Source organism: Engystomops pustulosus, chromosome 5, assembly GCF_040894005.1.
Source record: "Engystomops pustulosus chromosome 5, aEngPut4.maternal, whole genome shotgun sequence".
Classification (NCBI taxonomy): Eukaryota; Metazoa; Chordata; class Amphibia; order Anura; family Leptodactylidae; genus Engystomops; species Engystomops pustulosus.
In genome coordinates, this window is record NC_092415.1 from 63,967,313 (window position 1) to 63,993,215 (window position 25,903).

At 44.5% G+C, this 25,903-nt stretch overlaps 1 protein-coding gene across 1 annotated transcript in view; it reads left to right on the plus strand.

The window, feature by feature from the left end:
* The first annotated feature begins 3,930 nt into the window (after nucleotides 1-3,930).
* The window catches only part of RALBP1 (ralA binding protein 1), a 30,212-nt gene continuing 8,239 nt past the window's right edge, over nucleotides 3,931-25,903 (plus strand). The window contains exons 1-6 of the mRNA XM_072152233.1: nucleotides 3,931-4,087; nucleotides 10,711-11,015; nucleotides 14,247-14,690; nucleotides 17,967-18,316; nucleotides 19,212-19,373; nucleotides 20,586-20,717. Of these exons, the coding sequence (XP_072008334.1) occupies nucleotides 10,772-11,015; nucleotides 14,247-14,690; nucleotides 17,967-18,316; nucleotides 19,212-19,373; nucleotides 20,586-20,717 (1,332 nt within the window). The 5' untranslated portion in view covers nucleotides 3,931-4,087; nucleotides 10,711-10,771. The remainder of the gene's footprint in view (nucleotides 4,088-10,710; nucleotides 11,016-14,246; nucleotides 14,691-17,966; nucleotides 18,317-19,211; nucleotides 19,374-20,585; nucleotides 20,718-25,903) is intronic.

Consider the following 25,903-nt stretch of genomic DNA (forward strand, 5'->3'; position numbering starts at 1 on the left):
ATTTACTATTTCGGGGATAAATACAGTTTTGAATGAAATTTTACATATTTAGCATCAAAACCCCCTATATATCAGTGGTGGCGAACCTATGGCACGGGTGCCAGAGGTGACACTCAGAGCCCTCTCTATGGGCACCTGCACCATCACCCCAGCGCAGAGTTCTCCAGACAGCACATGCATAGGCTGACACTGTGCCTGTAAGATGACTGTCACGACTGGGAGTCTGTGGACCCTCTGGACCACCGCGGAAGGTGGTACTAGCCGACCTGGGACCAGAGCCTCAGTGGAACCCGGTGTTCACCAGAGCCCGCCGCAAAGCAGGATGGACTTGCAGCGGCGAGTAACCACCAGGTCGTTCCACAGGTGCGACTAGCCCGCGGTGGCTGCCAAGGTAGTAACACAGGAGACAGTCTGTACTCGGAGTGACGGCAGGAGAATAGCACAAGGAGGCACACAGGACTCATGTCAGGAATCGCAGGAGCTGGCACGGAGGTATGGAGGACCACAGGAACGTACTGGCACACAGGAACGCAGGACACAGGAACGGACTGGCACACAGGAATGCAGGACCACAGGAACGGACTGGCACACAGGAACCCAGGACCACAGGAACGGACTGGCACACAGGAACGGACTGGCACGCAGGAATCACGGGAACGCAGGAATCACAGGAACGCAGGAATCACAGGAGCTTTCTCTTCAAGGAAGTTTGAAGATCCGGCAAGTGTCACAGGAAAAGGCAGAACTTAGGAGTGACGGCAGGAGAATAGCACAGGAAGGCACACAGGACTCACACCAGGAATCGCAGGAGCTGGCATGGAGGTATGGAGGACCACAGGAACGTACTGGCATACAGGAACGCAGGACACAGGAACGGACTGGCACACAGGAACGCAGGACCACAGGAACGGACTGGCACACAGGAACGCAGGACCACAGAAATGGACTGGCACACAGGAACGCAGGACCACAGGAACGGACTGGCACGCAGGAATTACAGGAACGCATGAATCACAGGAACACAGGAATCACAGGAGCTTTCTCTTCAGGGAAGTTTGAAGATCCGGCAAGGGTCACAGGAAGAGGCAGAACTTATAACAGGCCAGCGCGCGCCCTAGGAGACGGGGAGGTGTGCGCCGAGCCAGGAGAGGACATCGCTGGAGCCGGGGAAGGTAAGCAGAGCGGAGCTCCAGATGGACGCTGAGGGGCACGGGTGCGCCCGAGATCGGAGACAGAGATCGCGGGAGCACCCGTGACAATGACGTCACAGAAACCATCTTTCATGCAGTGCCTACAGGCAACTCCGGGGTCCAGATCGGACCCCAGAGTTGCCATAGCAACGATCATCGCTCCCCCCGAAAACAGCTCGGGGGGGGGGGGGGGGGGTTGATCGCGGGGGAAAGACCCCGCAAAGGCATGTTAAATGCCGCGGTCGCACTGACTGCAGCATTTAATGGGGTAAACAACAGCGATCGGAGCCCACTCCAACCGCGGGTGTTACACTGGGGTGTCGGCTATTAGTCATAGCTGGCACCCCGTGTTTCCCAATGCCGGTACGGCTCAAATCTTGAGCTGAACCGGCATCAGCTCTGCGTCCCATATATCGGACGCTGAGCGCTAAGTCACTGCACTCAGCGTCCGATATATCGGACGTAGAGCAGGAAGGGGTTAATCAGGTACAAGCCTAGCTAGCCTAATTATTTACTTTAGCCGATCTCATGATTGTCCATGGCCACTCTAAAAGATATTGGGGCACATTTACATACCTGGCCACTGGAGTTCACAGAAAGTGCATCCACTAAGATCGTGCACCCGATATCTTCCTTGTGTCACTGCCCCGCTCAGGTCTGACAGAATTCACCATCTTTTCAGTTGTGCATGGTCTTGCGACACAATGTGAATGTTAAATCCGTGCTCAGTCCGAATCAGTCGGCTCGTCCGACGGCATGCCCCCCAATTTGTTTCGCATGTAAGCCAGTGCAGCTGCGCCAAAAAAGGATCCTACCGCTGACACTTGTTAAATATCTGTGCAAGCTGTGTAATGCCCAAAAAAGGTCCACAGTTTGATGAAAGTGAGCAGCACAAGCCTTAGTAAATGAGACCCATTATGAACTTCAATATTTTATGGTTTTAAAAATGTGAGATTGCTAAACTGCATGACTTATTTCAAGAGAACCAGGCACGTATATTTTGGACATTAATATCCTGATGTAATTATAACACTCCTTTTGCACACATTAGCCACCCCATTAATATCTTACTTCTGATTGGTGATTTATACTGTAATGCTATGATGTGTGTTATATTCTGATTGCAAAATGTATTGCTGATTCAATGTACAATATTTGCATATAATCTGATGGCTGTAATTTGAGTTCTGATCTATTGGACAGACTCCTGCATATGAAATAAACACACTGAAAGAAAGAAATACCTAGAGCACACCTATTTTTTGTTTGAATATGCTCCTAAATGTGTAGTAGCAATTTACACAGTAAATGGAAGTGTTAGAGACAGCCCTGGGCTATCCTCTAGTAATGGGTCGTTCAAGAACGAGCTGGCACAAAGAGCAGGCTCATTCGCGTGGACGGCGTGAGCTGGCAGCTCACTAATCTCCAACCCTAAACAGCTCACCAAGCCCCCTTTAAGCCTGCAGCTTCCTATTATATACTTTATGGGGAGCCGTTCAGGAGCCAGAAGAGCCGGCTCTTCTTAGTGAGCAGAGCCTAATGAGCCAGATCACTTGAAAGAGCCGGAATTCCCGTCACTACTGTCCTCAGGAATGTACATCCCTCCCAAACGATTGAATGGAGTGACAGGACGAACGCTCATCCTACCACTCCACGCATCAGTAATAACACAACTTCCAGTCTCTGTATTGCAGGGGTCTGTTCCCATAACCCTAATCACTGATCCTGTAGATAGGAGATACATTGCAGCTTTCAGATTGTCTGCTCTATTATAAAGTTGCTGCACATTCTATCCTTATATAGTGAATACTGTACATCTCATTACCCGTTTCAGACTTAAAGAGGTGTTCTCGTCTGGGCATTCACATTCAGTTTCATTAATCTGCCATATATAAACATTTCTTCAATTAGATGTTATTAAAAAAAATGTTCCTGTGTGAAGATAATTTCTCATATATGTAGTCACATGGTCCCTTAGAAACAAGACTGTGTCCCTGGATACCTCTAGATACATCTCAGCTGGAGGGATCGCACAAAGAAACAAACAAAATGTTTTTGTATATGAAATGTCTGGGAGTTACTGCAGGTCCCACAGCCATCCTGTAGTAATGATTGCTGAATCCTGGTGGTCCGGCAGGACTCTATAGCGCAAGTCTGGCCACTGCTGTGACGTGTGACGTGGTCGTATCCGAGGAAGCCATCTGGTTTCTAAGGGACAACATGACTACATTTATGAGAAATTATCTTCACACAGGAAGAAATGTTTACATATGGCAAATTAATTAAAATAAATGTGAATTCCCAGATGGGAATACTCCTTTAAACGTGTAATAACTGGTAAATGGACTAAGGAAGCACCAGATTCATCATCCGCCTCAGTCTCTTGGATTGTCCAGTCTAAGTTTCAGCCATGAGTAGTAACTCACACATTCTGTTGCTCTCATATTCCTCACCCTCTGACCTAATAAAGGGACCCAGGAAATAAAACAGTCTGATGATATTCACAAGACTCTGAATTCCCCCAAATACAGCTCTATGGATGGCGGCGCGCCAACCACAACATGTCCACTTCTGCGGCTGCCAGTGATCACATGACGCTGGAGCGCATGCTGTCATAGAAAAAGACTCTCCATAAACTAGAGGCCAAAGTGTACCCGCGTCATCTGTCTCCCCCCGAGAGGTCGCTCAGCTGTGCCCAAAGCCTTATATCTTGTATTGCTTTGTCTACGGTAAAATGGAGGCAACATCAGGAAATGACAGACACATCTTACAGGATGTTGCTTATGTCCTCTTGTAAGGGCTGTTTGTGCTACGCCGCTTCCTGCTTTGCACTGGATCCAGGAGGAAGAGGAAGACAGGCTCATAGTGACAGAGCGAGGCGGAGGGGGAGGACACAGGTGAGAGGCCGGGGGTTACCTGTCAGGGGCTGCTGTGTAGTGTTACTATTGTAGCTGGCTATACATAGCTGCTGGGTGTTTGTGTTGTTGTACTGATGGTTATGGAAGCATATGTGCTACATGCACACTGGTGTATACGTGTGTTCCTCATTGATGCTATTGTAGCCCCTGACACTTTTATTTTCAACTTTGGACTGACAGATCTACCAGAAAATATCCATCCAACTGTTCATATTTACCCACATCCAGATCTGTGGTGCATTGTCCATAGTCAATATTGATGAGATTTGTATCGGATGGATATTCTAACAGTATATCTTGTACGTACATATATATTAGTGCAGAAAAGGTCATGGCAGGCTCACAGATATAGGATTGTCTGGAAGAGAGAAAAATAATGTAAAGTCTCAATTAACCGGACTAATAAATCTTTACTAATCAATTATTAGAATAAGAAGTTGTATTATGAGTTGCCTTTGGTTTCGGATTGTCCCACATTTCAGGAATCATAATGAATTGTACTCATTTAAGTGCCATATTTAAGGAAAATCATATTTCATGTTTTTGAGACACTTTGCATATTTGACATTTTGTAATATGTGTTTCCATATATTATATACTGTGGACAGAGGGAGAGATGCGGGAGAGCTACAATCAGTCGTCATATGGGCTATTACGCACCTCCGGCAATGTAAATCCCATGTTATTTCAGATAGGGGTTTCCTTAGCTTTGTAAATGAAAGAAAAACTGGGCAGATGTCTTCCGGTTTTACCATGGTAGGGACCAGTTCAGATGTCTGTGTTCTGTTGGATGTACGAGGGCTGCACTACCATGAGGCTGTATAACACGCTGCTGGTGATATGTGGTGCTTGGCATTCTAAAACGACAAAGTATCCTCTGCACAGGACAATAATAATATTGTGTATAGTACAGTAGACAGTGGTGAAGCCCCCCCTTAACCTGGCAGCTTATCCGAACTTCTGAACCATTGGACCACTTGCGATGCAGATACCAGTATTGCTGTGTCTTTTATTATTTCACATATTTTCCTTATTAAACAATTTTAAAGAGTTAAATGGGTTGTCCAACTATTAGAAAAATGTAGCAGGCGGGCTATGGAGAGCTTTTTAAAAAAAATTTAAAAAAATAAAGCTTTTCTCAAATCCTCTGGCGCTCCCATTATCCCATGCTGCAGTCTGTCCCAGTGGAACAGGGGCACTGTAGCTCGGCTCCGACAACTTCCGGGTGGCCTGGCACGCCCATCAGTCTCCTTTTGCTTGATAGGGCGCTATGACAAATTTTTTTTTAACAAAAGTTGCAAGCAGCGCTAAGCTATTTTCCACAGGTGTGGATTTGTGCTAAATAATTTTTTTTGACTTGTTAAAAATTGCGTCTTTAACATCTGGTATCGGTTGATAACTCAGAGGACACTGGTAGGAAATATGTGTGAAGGGCAAGAAAAGCCACAGAAGTGCCCCTGGGCCGTGAAAAGTTGCAAATAAAGAAGAAAAAGACAAACCAAAAATGAGATACATGTGCACCAACATTGATGTCCCTGATATTGCATACATATTTGACATAATTTGTTGCATATGACAAAGAAAACTAACACATATACAATAGTGGATGAAAAAAAATGTGTGTTAAATATGTAAGGCTACCGCTCATGGCCGCTAGGGACTATATTTTAGCTTGGGCTTCGTATAATTTAATAGGGAGAATTCAAGATTAGTGAGTGAAACTAAACAAGTCAGAGCCAACTTGTACTTGTACAATGTCCTATTACACAAAGGGTTGTCTTCTCACTTTGTGATCTTTGTGTAAGTAAGTTGGAGTTGTCTCCTCTCCCTACAGATCTGACTGATGACTGTAATTCCTCATTATTGTGCTATAGAGGCAGTCCCTGGGTTACATACAAAATATGTTCTGTAGTTTTGTTCAGATTACTGGTGATGGTGTATTAATTAGGCTGCTTGTTCCGTGTAGGGCAGTGGTGGCGAACCTATGGCACGGGTGTCAGAGGTGGCACTCAGAGCCCTTTTTGTGGGCACCCAGACCTTTTGCCAGACAAGACTCAAAGCTTCCTCCTGTGATCCAATACAGCCCAGGATGTGCCATGGTCAGCTGCATTTTAATGCAATATCCTAGGCTGCCACAACTACAGGAGGAGCAAGAAGGTGTGGACAGAGATGGATAATCGCTGGAGCTCCTGCTCCGGGTCCCCTGATTCTTTCTCTTCAGGGGACCCTGGAAGGAAGCTACAATACAAATTTCTCCATCATCTTTCTATCGTATTGGTGAACTCAGGATCCCAATACGATTGAAACCTGTGATACAGAAGGGATCAATAAGTTACTACTAAAATTGTCGTGCTGGCACTTTGTGACTTGTAAATGGATATTGGTTGTAGTTTGGGCACTCTGTCTCCAAAAGGTTCGCCATCACTGGTGTAGGGGATGGGGGGGAGGGGGGGGGGAATTGGTTTTAAGACGTTTACTTGTATCTTTATTAACGAAACATTAACTTTGTAAAAGTGCAGGAGGCGCTCAGGCTAATGGCATTTGAACACCACTGGGCTTCCCCGGCTTTTTATTTATGCACGCCCCGGATGCAAGCCTCCTCCTGCTCCCGGCCAGGGAACTAGGAGAGCGCACACACGCCGGCTATGGTGTTGCCACCCGGATCGTAATTACGGCCAGGAGCAGCAAGACGAGGGTTGCAGCAGGGGACTTGCATAAATTAAAAGCTTGGGAAGCTGAGAGGCGCCCGGGTGCATCAGCCCGATCGTCTCCAGCACTTTTACAAAGTGAATATTTTATTAATAAAGATGCAATAAAATGTCTAAAAAAACTGGAACAACTCCCCCCCCCCATCCATCCCCTAGAACGAACTAGCAGCCCAATGAGGACACTTATCTGGACACTTGTCCATTAAGTTTTATTTCTATGTAAGTTGGAACTGATATATTGTATAATTGTAACATCAGACATTTTTTTGTTGTTCTTGTGTCAATTGGATTGTCAAAATTTTGGGTTCTCATGGGAACAAGGATTATCAATAAAACTTCATTACAGACACCTTATAGTTGGTCATTGCAGCCTGGGCCTAAAGTGAAGCATCCAGAGAGCTTCACCAGAGGTCACAGGGGGCAGAGGGGTGGTCTGTAAGTCGGATGTCCTTAAGTTGGGGACCACCTGTATGATTATGTATGTGGTAACTTGGCAGAGAAAACAGCTTCTGGTAAATACAGACATCTATATCTTTGTAGAACTTTACAAAATACTTGAGTTTGTGGTACAGAGATAACATCTCAGAACACATTTTACAGCATTTCTTTTGAAGCACCAGAAATGTTCCTTGAGATTGTTTCTCATAAAAATTCCTGAATTAACTGCGCCTTTCCTTAGGCAGTGATATAGCAAGCACCGACGTCACCTCATTGCAACATAAGGAGGTAGCAAAAATCTCTAACAACAAAAAGCAAAAATAAAAGAAAAAAAAGGACACACAGAATTTGAAGTCCGCTGCACATGCGCAAAAAATGTGTACGTTTGATTTCCGTGTTCACTTTGTATTCACACCTATTTTTTAATGTCTGTTTTTCAGCAGTTTTTTTTTTCACATCTGCAAAAATGGGTTTCTAATGTACTTTTTGCACAGCCCAGTTGGTTGAGTATCAACATTTGAGAAATAATGGATTGCATGCGGATGTTATCCATGTACTTTCTGCATATCCATTGTTTTTATTATGGAGGTCTGTGGTCTGCATGTGAGAAAAAAATAGTGCATGCGGGGTTTTTTTTTCCGCATTGTCAGCACATGCGTGAAAAAAAAAACGGACATGTGAACAGACCCAGAGGAATCAATGGGGTTGTATTGCGCCCGCAAAAAAGCCATATAGCATACAGACACCAAAAACACCCGTCTGAATGAGCCCTAAGTTATACAGTTTATATAAACATTGCCAGGATAACCTTTACAATACATATACTACACTGTCATAAAAAAAATCATGTTCTCCTCACAAAACACTGGTTGATCGCTCAAAGTAAACACATATGCGAACAGGCTGAGCCCCATCCCCAGACATTTGCATTGAGTTTCTAACGCCCTATGTGACTGTACCCTAAACGTTCAGATAATATGATGTCTACTTACACGCTGAAAAGACTGACACAAACAAGGGCAGGAATAGGACACTGTCTGAATGTTATAGTTTTGAGGTTTGGCAGACATATTGGGCCATGGAAAACACAGCTGTCTGTATGAGCCCATAGTAATAATGGGTAATCACCGGATAGCACACGGACACGTTCTATGTTCATGTTGCCTAAGAGCCATCAATGTGTAAACTGTGTTATGCTGTTGATTTTTAATGAACCATGTGTATAGGGTCATTATAAATCCCATCCACTCTGCGGTCACTGTATGCTGCTGCAGATTATCCACCACTGGTTTTGATGTGGCCAGTCTGCAGCAGGTAAGGTCTGTGTGTCCATGGTTGTAGTAAGTTGCTTAAAATCAGATTCATCTTATTTATGTCTTTAATAAATATGTTAGGCTGGTTGTAAAAAGCGAGTTTGAGGGAATTAAGAGTCCTCCACATCCCCTCTAATAAAGGAAATTTACAATTCGCTTTTATACATTATGAAGCAAACATACCTTGAGAATGCTGTAGCTACACTGATGCAGAAACATATCATGTTTACTCCCTGAGTGGTTTTGATGAAAAAACAATTCTAAAATTATGATAATGAGGCTCTGTCGCTCCTGTGGCTGGCCCAGTCCTTCTCCTCTTATAATAATAATAATAATAATATCCTAATTAAGCACTGGTCCAGCCTGGTCCTGCCCAGCATAAGCCGGGAATACGCATCACTGTGTTGTCCCTAACAGGCAGAAGTAATCAATGGCTGCAGCAGCATTTGTCATTCAGCTCAGGTTGATTAGTCCTTTCTGGACAGTTCAGGAAGCTCTGTGTAATGGGTTGTGTACTGCAGCCAGCTTTCCCAAGGTCCTGAATGTCATTGTTTTTGGAGCAGAACCACTCGGATCAGGGATTAAACAAGATATGTTTCTGCATCAGTGTAGCTACAGCATTCTCAAGGTATGTTTGCTTCATAATCCATGAAACAAATGGTAGAATTTCTGTCAGCAGACATTGCTGACCACCTTCTAGGTCATGTCTATTTCATATCCCAGCACGGTGTCATAGTCCGGAAAATCAACTTTGAAGTGACATGTAATTTGGTTGTATAAAGTCATGGAGGCGGAGATTTTATTACTAAAGTCAAGTTTTCACTGCAAAGCTGTCCTCACCTCAGAATGAAGGAGATCTGGTTAGTGATGTGTCTGTATGCAGGGCCATCAATTACAGCAAAGAGGGCTTTGTGAAGTGAAAACTTGACTTTAGAGTTAAACTCTCCACCTCCATGACTTTATACAACCAAATAACATGACACTTCAAAGTTGATTTACTAAATGATGCCACCAGCATGGGCCGTGAAAGAAACCTGATCTGGAAGTTGTTAATCTTCTTCACAACCTAATGGTTAATTAGGTCCATTTCTGTCCACAGGTTCCCTTTATGTCATAAATCAGATACATTAATAACTTAGAGTCAAGTCCTGATACTAGCTCTTAAGGGTGCTGTCACACATACTGCTGGTGCTGTGCTGTAATACTGCAGCACTAGTGTATGGGTCGGGCCGGTGCCCAATCGCATATGCGTTTCTATGGAAACGCATGTGATCGGTAACCAGAACCCGCTGTTTTGCATTAAAAGAATGCAAGAAACTGGTTTTTGGTTAAAGATCGCTTACGTTTCCATAGAAACGCAAACACGATCAGGCCTCGGCCTGTCCCCATACCCTAGCGATATGTTTGTACTTTCGGAGCGATTCTCTGTCCAGGCAGCCGCTACATTTCGTTTTTCACTAATCCAAGGATGCAGCTGCTACACAAGTAAAGTTTAATTTGAATATGCTAATGAATTTCAAAGGCTTCTGCTGTGGAGTAGCTTCAGAAATTCTGGTGGGGGCGAAGGCTACTCCACACCCTCAGTAGCCACTACTGACCCACCTCTACCCGCCCGTCTCTGGTATCCGGCGTGTCTTCTGCTGCGCTAGAGCTGGCTATAGACGTTTTGATGGTGTCCAAAGCCAGAGATATTTGGTATGACTGGTATCTAACACTGCCGTGATGTGGGACGAAATCTTTGTCACTTCTTTCATATGTGGGTTATGGACTTTGGTCAGACCCTCGTTCTATCAGTTACTTTGTAATTCTTTTTTTTTACATTGTTTCCTATTGGTCACAAAGTTCCTTAATGTTCACAGGTGTAACTTCTAATAAACTCCTCATGTCTACCAGAGACTAGAAATAGAATATTTTATATGACCAAACAATAGGCATGTGACAAGGCAAGCTATTATCATATAGTATAAAAGCGTCTATTATGTAATGTGAACCAGCTGAAAGAGCTTATCCCTACATCCACTAATACACAATTGTAGGGGCCTCTTGTGGGTGAGAAGGATCTAGCCTGTAATTTTAGCTGAATTGTTTGAAGCTTGATGAGATCTCACATGTTGATATATTGTTGTTTTTGGCCTTTTTCTAGGTAAAATGGACAGGTAACAGCAATCCGGGCTGAGTTCCTGCTGGAAGTTGTCATCGGCAGAATGACTGAGTGCTTTCTGCCTCCCACCAGTAGCCCCAGTGAACATCGGAGGGCTGAGCATGGCGGGGGCCTGGCTCGTACACCCAGCTCAGAAGAGATCAGTCCAACCAAATTCCCAGGATTGTACCGGACTGGAGAGCCATCACCTCCTCATGACATACTCCACGAGCCCCCCGACGTAGTGTCTGATGACGAGAAAGACCATGGCAAGAAGAAAGGGAAGTTTAAGAAGAAGGAGAAAAGAAGTAAGTGTACAGTAGACTTATACGGTGCTCCTGCTATTGTATTACCCAAAGCAAAGCATATTTAGTATTATAAGGTGTTCCTGCGTAAAAATTTCTCCTTTCTTTCCTAACTTTCTAACCCTGTGCTATTTTGGGAGGAGAGCAGCACAAGTGCTACTGGGTCAGCTGTTGTTTCTACTCTTCTACTGATTACCAGAAAAGATACTAGGAAGCCGCAATCCTGGAAAACTTCATTGAATATTATTCACTGGTGATGTGAAAGCAACAATTGCCGAGCTGAAACAAGCGGGGGAGCCAGGGCGCGGCGGCGGGGGAGCCAGGGTGCAAATCGAGTATAGCTGAAAAGTAGGGAAAGAATGGAGCTATAAAGGAATTGGCACACTAGTGATTTGGCCAGCAAAAACTCCTGTCCAAAATAATTTCCATCCTTCATAAAGTTTGATCTTGCATTGCCCTTTTCAACATTGGTTGACATCCAATCTAGAAAACAAGTTTAGAAAGAGAATAATAGTTGCTCTGTGGGGCTCAGTTGCATACAAGTAAAAACAGGACGGGTCTATCGGTGCCGCCCAATGTGTAGCTGCCTCTTAAAGTGTGTGCATACGGGAATATTTCTTTATCCTTCAAAAGATAAATGTTTTTGGCTGGGGTATCCCTTAAATTTATGGACCATTTTTTAATAGTAAAAGTGGTGTCCGGCTATGGGTTTCCTATATCACTTACATTATGTGCTTACAGTCCGGGGGTTGGGCAATGGCTTAGCTACTTGTAAAGAAGAATTATACCTGATGCCATAATAGCAGAGGTGCAGCCAGGGTGTAGTCTGGGTTTACAGGCTACTTTGTATGATTTGGGAATGAGTCACTTATGTCAGGATGTTTTCCACATATCTGTGATGTTTTTGGACTTGCAAGTCTATGTGTACCAACTAGTTCGGTTACAAGAAGATACAGAGTAGAACATCTTTTACATTATGGTAATAAATCGACTTAGTACGGATGTCCTATCTGCACTTGTAAATCTTGACCGTCCCGCACATTGTCCTGTTTCATGGACCCATCACAGTGGAGAGGATGGGACTAGATTAAAAATATATACGGTATATAAAATAACTTTTTTTTTTTCTCCATTTGATCAGTCTCTACTTCAACAAACCCTTTAACAGACTTTCACATCATGCGTCACTGTAACCAGCTTCAGGTTATCTTCATGTCAAGTAGATGCTGTCATTTCTTTTGAGTATGCCAGGAGATGGGCTTCCTTGTACCTGAACATTGTGGCACAATAACCCTTCTCGTCTAGGTCAAATATATTCGCCTTCAGATGAAAGCGCAATGCCTTGAGCTAATGGTCTCCAGAAATAATCACCGTCCGTAATGTCAGTGGTTTATCAATTTCAAGAGCCTTTCAATAATTGTGCGGATGTTTTTGTGCTGAACCCTGTTACCTCCGGGCCCAGTTATATTTATTACTATTATCGTAGTTGTATTAGTGTGCCAGCAGTGATATTGGACAGGTTGACCCACTCCTGCCCCTAGAAGATGTCTTTAGTCAGGGTCATTATTTGTAGCTACATGTAATAGATTTAATAAAAAAAATCACATTCTTTATTATAGGAAATGGCTATCGGAACAAAAACAGAACACTAGAAAAATTTACGCTGTGCTGTGATTGGACAATTAAATACTGAAGGACTTGTATGACATTTATCCTTGTGGTTTTAAGCTTTTGTATCTTCACAGGCCTGATACACTTTAATATATGATACAGCCTTATACTTTTCTTTGTTTTTTTTTGTTTTTTTTTTAAATATATGGTTTGACATAACTTTTCTGTATTCTTTAAATATAGCTATGCTTAGAATAGATAATTAATATAGGAAAACTGGTTGTAGGTAGCTCATCTTAAAGAAACTCTCCAGTCACAACTGATTCATTGCATTATACCTTCTGCAGTGCCTGCATGACTCTCGGTTCTAGGAATACCGTGAAAATGAGCCATGATCTTCCTTTCATTCCCTGCACCATGCATTATTCAATTAGCTTTACCTGGAGCGTTTTAAAGGGATAAGCATACTGCATATACTCGGGTATAAGCCGATGTACCTAATTTTAACGCAAAAAACTGGGAAGAACTATTGACTCGAGTATAAAACGATGGTAAATGCATTGGTCATAGCCCCCCAGTATGTTGCCAGCCAGCTCATACCTCCAGTATATGTCCAGCAGCCCGTTCCCCCCTTCCCCCAGTTTATAGCCTGTAGGTCCGGCCCCTGATATATAGCCTAAAACCCCCTCCTTGAGATATACCCAGCCGATAAGGAAATAAAAAGGTTTACTCCCCTTCTGACGCCCCCCCTCCCCGACATGTCCTCTTCTATACATCGATGCTCTGACATCGGCTCCCGCGTGGTCTGTCGCAGGGATCGTGACGTCAGCTGCTCACTGACATCATAGTGTGTGCAGATGCTGGCGCACACATTAGAATGTCAGCGAGCGGCTGACCTCATGATGCGCGTGGCAGACAGCACACCGACACGGATATATACTCTTAAATTTACAGTCGGGAATATAGAACTGTATTTCGAAATTTGTTTTCTTTTACTTTAAGGCCTGATACAGACGAATGTATGCTCGCCCGGTGCCGGCTCCCCTCCCCTCTCCATTGAAAACTTAGTGGCTTGCGCCGTCGCATGGCAGAATATAGGACATGTCCCATATTTTTCCGTGCAGCTGCCCATCCTAGTGAAGTAAGACAGTGTGTGCTTACCGCATCCTGACCGGGTGCCTAGACATAGGGGCTGTGATCTGGCCGCACAATTTAGTCCCCCTTACATTGGTCTGCATGAGGCCTAAAAGTGTATATCTCTGGTTCTGTTTCATGTAGAAACTACTAGTTTATTAAAAAGGAGATACTCCTCTTTAATGTGACACCAGAATTGTGTTTCTAGGTGCCACAGTTCAGGAGATATTAAAATGTGACACTAGCATGGCGAATATATACATACTCTTTGCACAGGGAATGTGTGAATAGGACCGATATAGCTGTGTGGCAGTTGGGAAGGGGTTAATAAAGTATATTACAAAGTTTACTATTATAATCTGTGCTATTGATAAAATAAAAACAGTGTTGTCAAAAGTTTAGTTTTAGTAGTTTTAATTTAAACCTATGATTGTACAAACCAGACAAGCCATGGTGTCCGCGCTTCTTACATCTTACTTTGTTCCCCAGCTGAAGGTTACGCTGCCTTCCAGGAGGACAGTTCTGGTGATGAAGCAGAGAGCCCGTCCAAAATGAAGAGGTCTAAGGGAATCCATGTATTCAAGAAGCCCAGTTTTTCGAAGAAGAAGGAAAAAGACTTCAAAATAAAAGAAAAACCTAAAGAAGAGAAGCACAAAGAAGACAAGCACAAAGACAAGAAGTCCAAGGATCTAACTGCTGCAGATGTAGTCAAGCAATGGAAAGAGAAAAAGAAAAAAAAGAAGCCCACCCCAGAGCCAGAACCACCCCCTGTAGATGTGCCCAGGCCCAGGCCAGTGTTCGGGATCCCACTGGCTCAGGCTGCAGAAAGAACCATGATGTGTGATGGGATCCGGGTGCCGGCAGTATTCCGGGAATGCATCGATTTCATAGAGCTGCACGGCATGAAATGTGAAGGCATCTACAGAGTGTCAGGTACACCGCTCACATAATGTGCTCATATTTACTGCCCTCATCATAATGGAGTAGTAAAAAGATAAATAAATAAAAAGTCTAATTAAACCTTAATATTCCAATTTAAAACCAACAACAATAAAATTATAAACATGTTGGGTATAGTTGTGTCCTAAAAGTCCCAATATATCAACATATGAACAGTTCTTCCCAGCGGTGAACCCGGTAACGGGTTCACCGCTCTTTCATCATTTTGCAACACATAAAAAAAAGTAATAAAAAGTGATCATTGTACAGTCCCCAACATGGTATCAGTGAACATCCTGCGAAAATGACACCTTACATAGGTCCGTACGCTGAAGTATGAAAAAGTTATTAGTATCAGAATACGGCAAAATAAGTTTTTTGTTTTTTTTTTCTACAAAAGGTTTTAATTTTTTAAAATCTCAAAAGAAAAGAAAGTTGGATGTGTATATCAAATAGATAAATACTATATATTTATTTAGGCATCATACAATTTCATAAAACCATAAAAAAAAAACCTCATCATGGGGTCTACAGATACGGACTGGGCATGTCATTTAGTATGGGAGGATGACTGGGTGTAGTACTGAATAAGTGAAACCAAGCTGTGGGGTGTATGACATATATAACAATACTACAGTTAGAATATAAGAAGTTGTATGATGGAACTTGGAGGCTCAGTATAAAGTGACACAATGAAGCCGACATAATACCACCAGTGATCTAAGTACTTGCTGAATGATTATTGCATATATCCAGTCCAGGTCCATATCAAATACTGGATCTGGGGGACGCTGTGGATGTTGTATATCTGGACTTTTCAAAGGCATTTGACACCGTGCCACATAAAAGGTTGGTATATAAAATGAGACTGCTGGGAATAGGAGAAAATCTGTGTATCTGGGTAAGTAATTGGCTTAGTGATAGAAAACAGAGGGTGGTCATTAATGGCACATTCTCAGATTGGGTTGATGTTACCAGTGGAGTGCCACAGGGGTCAGTATTGGGGCCACTTCTTTTTAATATTTTTATTAATGACCTTGTAGTGGGTTTACACAGTCAAGTTTCAATATTTGCACATGATACTAAGCTGTGTAAAGTAATAAATACTGAGGTCGATAGTTTAGCATTACAGAGGGATTTGTGGAAGCTTGAGGGATGGGCAGAGAAATGGTTGATGAGGTTTAATGTAGATAAATGTAAAGTTATGCACTTGGGCCATGGAAACAAAAAGTATAATTATGTTCTAAACGGTCAATTACTTAGTAAAACTGAGGCTGAAAAGGACTTGGGGGTATTGGTGGATGGTAAACTTAATTTTAGTGACCAGAGCCAGGCGGCTGCTGCTAAAGCAAATAAAATAATGGGATGTATCAAGAGAGGAATAGATTCTCATGATAAAGACATAGTTCTGCCCTTATACAAATCCCTGGTCAGACCACACATGGAATATTGTGGACAGTTTTGGGCACCAGTATATAAAAAGGATATAGTAGAGCTGGAACGGGTGCAGAGGAGAGCAACCAGGATTATTAGGGGAATGGGGGGACTAGAATACAATGACAGATTACAAAATTTGGGATTATTCAGTTTAGAAAAAAGACGACTGAGGGGAGACCTCATTACAATGTACAAATACCTGAACGGACAGTACAAGGATCTTTTTATACCTAGGCCTGTGACCAGGACAAGGGGGCATCCTCTACGCCTAGAGGAGAGGCGATTCTACCATCACCATAGACAAAGGTTCTTTACTGTAAGAGCAGTGAGACTATGGAACTCTCTGCCGCAGGAGGTTGTTATGGCGGACTCTATGTACATGTTCAAGAGAGGCCTGGATGCCTTTCTGGAGAGAAAAAATATCACGGGTTATGGGGATAAAACATTTATTTAATTCTTGAAGGAATTCTTGAAGGTTGGACTTGATGGACTTGCGTCTCCTTCCAGCCTTATATACTATGAAATAGGCTTCAGGGGTAATATTACACCTAAAGAGAGCACCATCTAGTAAAACATAATACAACCTATAGAAATTTGGTATCCCAGCGATCGTACCGACCAGAGGAATAAAGTAGAGCTGTCATCTTCATTTCATCACATTAGGAATTTTTTTTCCAGCTGCCCCATAAAGACCCTGGTGTATAAAATGCTATCACTGGAAAGTACAATCTGTTAGAAAGAAAAAAAAACTTCCTGCAGCTCTGTAAATGAAAAAAATCTGTATTTTTAAAGACTGGGAGTGAAAAATTGAAAAGCAAAAAAAAAAAAAAAAAATGCATTGGTGCTTAAGGGGTTAAAGGAAATTTACCATCAAAATCAAGCATGGACAAACCAGGGGCACTTATTCATAGATCCTGACACCGGGACTGTAGTAATTATTCTAATGAGTCAGAAGCACTCCTAGGGGTGTTACCAGAGCTTCTCCGTGCTGCAGCTTCACAGACTCTTACACTATCAGGAGCACTTCGCTCACACACTGTGTGTGGAAACTTCATCTGCAGTGAGATTACACATAGCAGAGCGAGTGAATCGGCAGCGCACAGGGACCCATTAGCTCTTTTGGCTCATTAGCATACTTTTAATAGTTGAGTTTATAAGGAAGGAGGCCATGGAAAACAAATATAATAAGATTAGCACAGTCACAGGGCCTGTATCTATGAGTACGTGCCCCTTGTTTTTCTTGTTGATTTTAATAGATTTCCTTTTAAAGAGGTTTTCTGGGTCTATAATATTGATTCAGATCAATTGATATCCGACATCCATGATCAACTGAATGAAGTGTCTAAATTATTTGGATGAGATGACAGCACTGTATAGTGGCTATGCCTGGTATTGCAGGTCAGTCTTAACCTGCACAGAGCCCACCGGGATCCATGACTGAAGGGGCTGTGGTGGATCGATGAATACCATATGTCATTTACATTACATGCCCCTATCTGATGTCCTATACGTTCGCGGCCTCTTAACTTCTGGATATCTCTCTGTGTTGTTGAGTACACCTTGTCTGTTTTGGGCTAATTGCCCACAAATGAGTTCTGTCTTTGCGTTGGTGGGATTTCCTGGACCAAACCTTGTATCACTGGACTGAAATGACATGCCAGGTTTAATACAAGGTTTCATCCGGGAAAGGCTGTCAGCACATGATGCTCGCTTTTCTTGGACCAAACTCCCTCTGTGGGCATCTGGTTCTCTTAAAGTTCCCACCAAGTGACGACACTTGCTTTATCCTCTATTGATATGTCATTTTCCTTTTCTTCAATCGCCTCTTTTCAGGAATCAAGTCAAAGGTAGACGAGTTAAAAGCCGCCTATGACCGTGAGGAGTCTCCAAACCTTGATGACTATGAGCCTTACACTGTCGCCAGCCTACTGAAGCAATACTTACGCGAGCTACCGGAGAACGTCCTCACCAAAGAATTAATGCCTAAATTTGAAGAGGCCTGCGGCAAGAGCACGGAGGCCGAGAGGCTGCAGGAGTGCCAGCGACTATTGAAGGAGCTGCCAGACTGCAACTTTTACTTGATTTCATGGCTTATTGTGCACATGGACCATGTTATAGAGAAAGAACTTGAAACTAAAATGAACATACAGAATATTTCAATCGTGCTGAGCCCAACCGTTCAGGTACATACGTCCGATTTTTCTATATGTTGCATTGACTGGGCGAACGCCATTACTTATTCAAAAACGGACATCTCCATTTGTTAGTTTATGCCCAATATGCAGCTCAGTGCTAGTGATGCCAGCCTGAACATATTTGAGCAAGGCTCTTTTATCAGTAGGTGATGGTAGTCCCTGGCTCACAAATCTGTACAGACAGTGTTGCTGCTGAATAGTTGGACAAGTCTTGTGTTTTGCTATGACCACTTTCTGTAGTTGCAGTATTAGGGCTCATTCACATGGCCATAATGGGGGCTGTGATCTGATCACGGAGCAGAGAGCACACTATGCATCACCGCACCGTGAGCGAGTCGGGCGGCCGCTTGTCTGCCTATGCAGGGAGGAGGAGTTAAGAGCGCTGTCACCTCCCACCTCCTCCTCCCGACAGTCGGGCGAGCACACAGCCATGGGAATGAGGCCTTTGTCCAGGGACACAGTACCAATCTACAATGGGATAGCTGCTGCACAATTTTCAGATGGTTTCCTATAGCAGTTTACAGTGACTCTACAGTCGCTGAGATTTATAAAGATCTCATCCACATGTTGTGGGGGGGGGGGGGGGGAATGATAGCAACAAATCTTCCTTGTGAAAACCCAGTCTATGTAATTGTAATTTGACTGTTTGTGTTGCTGAGAACAAATGACCTGTATTAGAGAGATGTCCATTGCTTTGCTGGGAGAAGTATCTTAAGGTACACTGACATTACTCAAGGTGAGTCATTGGTACGTTTTCTTGGGACGTAACCCACCAAAAAATGTAACAAAATGGATCCTATATTATACATTCCCTAGTGGAGGATATGCTGCCCTGTCATTGGAGCTTGGCTTACTAAAATGTTTGTGTCCTTCTGTGTTCCAGATCAGTAACAGAGTCCTGTATGTATTCTTTACTCACGTGCAAGAGTTGTTTGGTGGTACGGTTATCAAGAAAGTGATCAAACCTCTCCGCTGGTCTAATATGGCCACCATGCCCGCCTTGCCGGAAACTCAAGAAACTATAAAAGAGGAAATTAGGCGCCAGGTTTGTCATTATCCTATGTATAGTATACAATATTTGTGATGGGCAACATACACTATGAGTAGATGTGCACCAGTGTAGTGGAGGGTTTCTTGTTGGATGGCAGCTGCCCCAGGTGCAACTCAAAGTAGATTATTTCCTGTAAAATGTTACGTTTTTCTGTGGCGCACTCAGTTGTGTCGGCTTCATAAAGTTTGAAACGCTGCGACACAAAATGTCATGAATACACAGCTTCAGAAAATAAGCCTTTTCTCTATGAAAAATAGTGTATGGTTTTATTAAGCGTGGAGGAATATGATCTTTGGGAATTTAGAACCGTGTAAAGTTCATCAAGTCAATGCCATGTCGGTAGTAGGCATTTATCAATTCTGTGCTTATTTATCACAGAATTGGCACATTTAATTCGTCTTTGGTTTGGCTGCAGTTTTAAGGAAATTTGCCATGGTAATCCATCATGATAAACCAGGGAAAATTCCCCATAGATCCAAGCACAGTGATAATCTACTTATATTTGTTATCTATGGCCTCCTTCCTTCTGAAATCAAATTTTAAAATTCTGTTGATGAGGCAAAAGGCCTACGGGAGTGTTACCGGAGCACCTTCGTTCTGTAGCTTTACAGACTGTTACACTGTGTTGGAGCACTACTGTCTCCCACTTCCTGCAGTGAGATTACATCCGGCAGATGGAGGGGGGGGATGCTGAGTGAGAGACATTGTTACAGCTGCAAAGCTACAGCATGAAGGGATCTATCACCCTCAGAACACTTTAAGCTCATTAGCAGAAGTATAAAAGTTTGATTTTAGAAAGGAGAAGGCCATGGATTACAAACATGAAAAGATTACCACAGTCACAGTGCCTGGATCCATGAATAGGTCTCTCTGGTTTATCATGCTGGGTTTTTGACAGTAGATTGCCGTATTTGTGATTAAGTGTCGGAGTATCACACTTCATATAGGCTATATCCCCTGCACATTAGATCGCGACAGATGCGGCTTAAGAAGTTGAAAATAAGTCCTAAGTAAAGCGCATAGAAACCAAAACCTCTTTTATTGAAGACGTTTACAAAATGACCTCCACTAGGGCACGACCTTCTCTGACCTTTGTGTATTTATGTGATGCCTAATAATCTGGATTAGGAAATGCACTTCAGTTTCTGTATTGCCTAAGGCTCGGTGAATTGTATCTGTTGTAATAAAACATCTTGTTCTTTGTAGGAATTTCTCCTGAACTGTTTGCACCGCGACCTTCAGGCTGGCATCAAAGATCTGTCCAAGGAGGAGCGTCTGTGGGAGGTGCAGAGGATTCTTACTGCGCTTAAAAGGAAATTGCGAGAAGCTAAAAGGCAGGTGTGTGACATTCTGGGTCCCGGGCTGTCCGCTCTGTTACACATTTCATCTACAGGCATGCAGAATGGCGGAGAGGACAAGGCTTGCCCTTGTATGTTTTTTTGGCAAGGACCCAATGTGCTGAATCAGTGTGTCATGTGACTTGTTGGACTGTCCGCTGGGCAGCACAGCTGCAGATATTTCACACACTGTCCACCTCTTATCTAGTCTCTTACATCTGATTAACCCTTCCTGCACCGCAGTGTAAGGCTATGCCTGCAGGATCGATGCCGCTGGTAGTTTCTAATGCTTTTTTATGCTGCAGTTTTGCTTAGACAGGTTGTGGGCAGAGCTCAAACTTTACATTATAAAGGTTGAATTCTGCTCCAGGATCTGACGCAGTTAAACTTTTTTTTTTTTTTTTATAAATCCTAGAAGCTACACTGCTACTGTATTATGCTGCCAGATTATTTTTCTGTGTGAACGTCCTAATAGAGACACTAAAAGTCAAAGTTCATGTATGGTATCCTAAAGACTCAATGTGGAACTGTTTAAGGAGGGAAGGGGTAGAGTTGGTAGTCATGATCTCCATTCCTGGTGAAGTGATCGTTGGGTCTCTGGGCAGTACAGAGTCGGCAAGCTGGAAAATTCAGAAATGTTGTATTGTCCTGTAGGCTGATTTGGAAGGTGTTTTATGGCTTCTTTCAATTCATGAATTTATTATACACGTGTTCTTTATTGCATACTTGTTCGATTTAAAGGAAACCTACTATTTGATTTGATGCATTGTGAACTAAACATACCTTGGGAATGCTGTAACTGCACTGATGCAGGATCATATCTTAGTTAATCCCTGAGCTGAGTGGTTTTGCTGAAAAACAATTATAAAATTCAGGACCTTGGGAAAGCTGGGTCAGGCTGGCTTAATGGAAAATATGTAATTGGCCAAAAATAAATGTATAGATGCCAAGCAAGAATGCCATACACAGTTTTGGGGGCCAACATCGCTCTCACCTTGCAAATATCAATCTTATACCAGCTAGTCAAGTGAGATAACTAAAATTCATAACTTTTTATTGGATATGCATTAAAAACCAACATCTAAATAATATCAAATACAGGCGGTCCCCTACTTAAGGACGCCCGACTTACAGACGACTCATAGTTACAGACGGACCTCTCTGCCCACTGTGACCTCTGGTGAAGCTTTCTGGATGCTTTACTATAGTCCCAGACTGCAATGATCAGCTGTAAGGTGTCTGTAATGAAACTTTATGGATAATCCTTTGTCCAATTACATCAAAAAATTTTTAACTCCAATTGTCACTTGGGCAAAAGGTGGAGCTACAATTATAAAATAAACAATTCCGACTTACATACAAATTCAACTTAAGAACAAGCCTACGGACCCTATCTTGTATGTAACCCAGGGACTGCCTGTAACAGTAAAATCATCCAGTGCATCCAGCCCGGATGGTCACAGTATCACTGGGATCAAACAATTTTCACACCAAATCCTCAGATAGAAAGTCTCTTGATCTCTTACAGACACATAGATGTAGTAGAAAATATTTGCATCTTACCATACATGATGGTGTCTGTGGAGATATGGATGTGAGGAGAAATCAAAGCTGCCCCTACACTCTCCCTATCGTCCCGGAGTTGTCTCCCGCCCGTACAAGGGCAGTATCATTCAGACTTGCCCTATGAAAAATCCAAAATACCCCCGCATCCCCCCACCCTGACGCGTTTCTTCACACATGCGATTCATCAGAGGGTCTCCATCAGTGAAATGCGAACATTAACAGCTAGATACAGTGGCCCCTGTTATGATCTCTAGAGACCAGCTAGGGATCATGAGTGTGCTTCTACACTGCGCTCTCCCTCTCCGTGCCTGTTCCCACTGCAGGACCCTTGGTGATGTCAGAAGCATGTGACTGATCACATGTTTTTCACTGTAAGGGCTTTGAACCCTTTCATCTACAATAAAAATACTGACCCAGGAAATGGGTAAGTGGCAGATGTGAGCGAATGCACCACGGTGGCGCAGTGGTTACTATTTATATGTTCTCACAGTCCAAAAACATACTGGTAGGAGCCCATTGGGGACAGGGACCGATTTGGCAAGCTCTGTGCAAAGCTGCGTAATCTGTGTGCGCTATATAAATAAAGAATTATTATTTATGGATGGATGAACGTAGCAAAGTCGCATTTGTGTGTGTGTATAGTTGAATGTAGCAAAGTCTGTGTTTGAATGGAAGAATGAATGTAGCAGCGCTGTCTGTGTCGGTTGGATGGATGCATGTAGCAGCGCTGTCTGTGTCGGTTGGATGGATGGATGTAGCAGCGCTGTCTGTGTCGGTTGGATGGATGCATGTAGCAGCGCTGTCTGTGTCGAATGGATGGATGCATGTAGCAGCGCTGTCTGTGTCGGATGGATGGATGTAGCACCGCTGTCTGTGTCAGATGGATGGATGGATGTAGCAGCACCGCTGTCTGTGTCAGATGGATGGATGTAGCAGCGCTGTCTGTGTCGGATGGATGGATGCATGTAGCAGCGCTGTCTGTGTCGGATGGATGGATGCATGTAGCAGCGCTGTCTGTGTCGGATGGATGGATGCATGTAGCAGTGCTGTCTGTGTCGGATGGATGGATGCATGTAGCAGCGCTGTCTGTGTCGGATGGATGCATGTAGCAGCGCTGTCTGTGTCGGATGGATGGATGCATGTAGCAGTGCTGTCTGTGTCGGATGGATACATGTAGCAGCGCTGTCTGTGTCGGATGGATCGATGCATGTAGCAGCGCTGTCTGTGTCGGATGGATGGATGCATGTAGCAGCGCTGTCTGTGTCGGATGGATGGATGCATGTAGCAGCGCTGTCTGTGTCGGATGGATGCATGTAGCAGTGCTGTCTGTGTCGGATGGATGCATGTAGCAGCGCTGTCTGTGTTGGATGGATGGATGCATGTAGCAGCGCTGTCTGTGTCGGATGGATGGATGCATGTAGCAGCGCTGTCTGTGTCGGATGGATGCATGTAGCAGTGCTGTCTGTGTCGGATGGATGGATGCATGTAGCAGCGCTGTCTGTGTCGGATGGATGGATGCATGTAGCAGCGCTCTCTGTGTCGGATGGATGGATGCATGTAGCAGCGCTCTCTGTGTCGGATGGATGGATGCATGTAGCAGCGCTCTCTGTGTCGGATGGATGGATGCATGTAGCAGCGCTGTCTGTGTCGGATGGATGGATGCATGTAGCAGCGCTCTCTGTGTCGGATGGATGGATGCATGTAGCAGCGCTCTCTGTGTCGGATGGATGGATGCATGTAGCAGCGCTCTCTGTGTCGGATGGATGGATGCATGTAGCAGCGCTGTCTGTGTCGGATGGATGCATGTAGCAGCGCTGTCTGTGTCGGATGGATGGATGCATGTAGCAGCGCTGTCTGTGTCGGATGGATGGATGCATGTAGCAGCGCTGTCTGTGTCGGATGGATGGATGCATGTAGCAGCGCTGTCTGTGTCGGATGGATGGATGCATGTAGCAGCGCTGTCTGTGTCGGATGGATACATGTAGCAGCGCTCTCTGTGTCGGATGGATGGATGCATGTAGCAGCGCTCTCTGTGTCGGATGGATGGATGCATGTAGCAGCGCTCTCTGTGTCGGATGGATACATGTAGCAGCGCTCTCTGTGTCGGATGGATGGATGCATGTAGCAGCGCTCTCTGTGTCGGATGGATGGATGCATGTAGCAGCGCTCTCTGTGTCGGATGGATGGATGCATGTAGCAGCGCTCTCTGTGTCGGATGGATGGATGCATGTAGCAGCGCTCTCTGTGTCGGATGGATGGATGCATGTAGCAGCGCTGTCTGTGTCGGATGGATGGATGCATGTAGCAGCGCTCTCTGTGTCGGATGGATGGATGCATGTAGCAGCGCTGTCTGTGTCGGATGGATGGATGCATGTAGCAGCGCTCTCCGTGTCGGATGGATGGATGCATGTAGCAGCGCTGTCTGTGTCGGATGGATGGATGCATGTAGCAGCGCTGTCTGTGTCGGATGGATGGATGCATGTAGCAGCGCTGTCTGTGTCGGATGGATGGATGCATGTAGCAGCGCTGTCTGTGTCGGATGGATGGATGCATGTAGCAGCGCTGTCTGTGTCGGATGGATGGATGCATGTAGCAGCGCTGTCTGTGTCGGATGGATACATGTAGCAGCGCTCTCTGTGTCGGATGGATGGATGCATGTAGCAGCGCTCTCTGTGTCGGATGGATGGATGCATGTAGCAGCGCTCTCTGTGTCGGATGGATGGATGCATGTAGCAGCGCTCTCTGTGTCGGATGGATGGATGCATGTAGCAGCGCTCTCTGTGTCGGATGGATGGATGCATGTAGCAGCGCTGTCTGTGTCGGATGGATGGATGCATGTAGCAGCGCTCTCTGTGTCGGATGGATGGATGCATGTAGCAGCGCTCTCTGTGTCGGATGGATGGATGCATGTAGCAGCGCTCTCTGTGTCGGATGGATGGATGCATGTAGCAGCGCTCTCTGTGTCGGATGGATGGATGCATGTAGCAGCGCTCTCTGTGTCGAATGGATGGATGCATGTAGCAGCGCTCTCCGTGTCGGATGGATGGATGCATGTAGCAGCGCTGTCTGTGTCGGATGGATGGATGCATGTAGCAGCGCTGTCTGTGTCGGATGGATGGATGCATGTAGCAGCGCTGTCTGTGTCGGATGGATGGATGCATGTAGCAGCGCTGTCTGTGTCTGATGGATGGATGCATGTAGCAGTGCTGTCTGTGTCGGATGGATACATGTAGCAGCGCTCTCTGTGTCGGATGGATGGATGCATGTAGCAGGGCTCTGTGTCGGATGGATGGATGCATGTAGCAGCGCTCTCTGTGTCGGATGGATGGATGCATGTAGCAGCGCTCTCTGTGTCGGATGGATGGATGCATGTAGCAGCGCTCTCTGTGTCGGATGGATGGATGCATGTAGCAGCGCTCTCCGTGTCGAATGGATGGATGCATGTAGCAGCGCTCTCCGTGTCGGATGGATGGATGCATGTAGCAGCGCTCTCCGTGTCGGATGGATGGATGCATGTAGCAGCGCTGTCTGTGTCGGATGGATGGATGCATGTAGCAGCGCTGTCTGTGTCGGATGGATGGATGCATGTAGCAGCGCTGTCTGTGTCGGATGGATGGATGG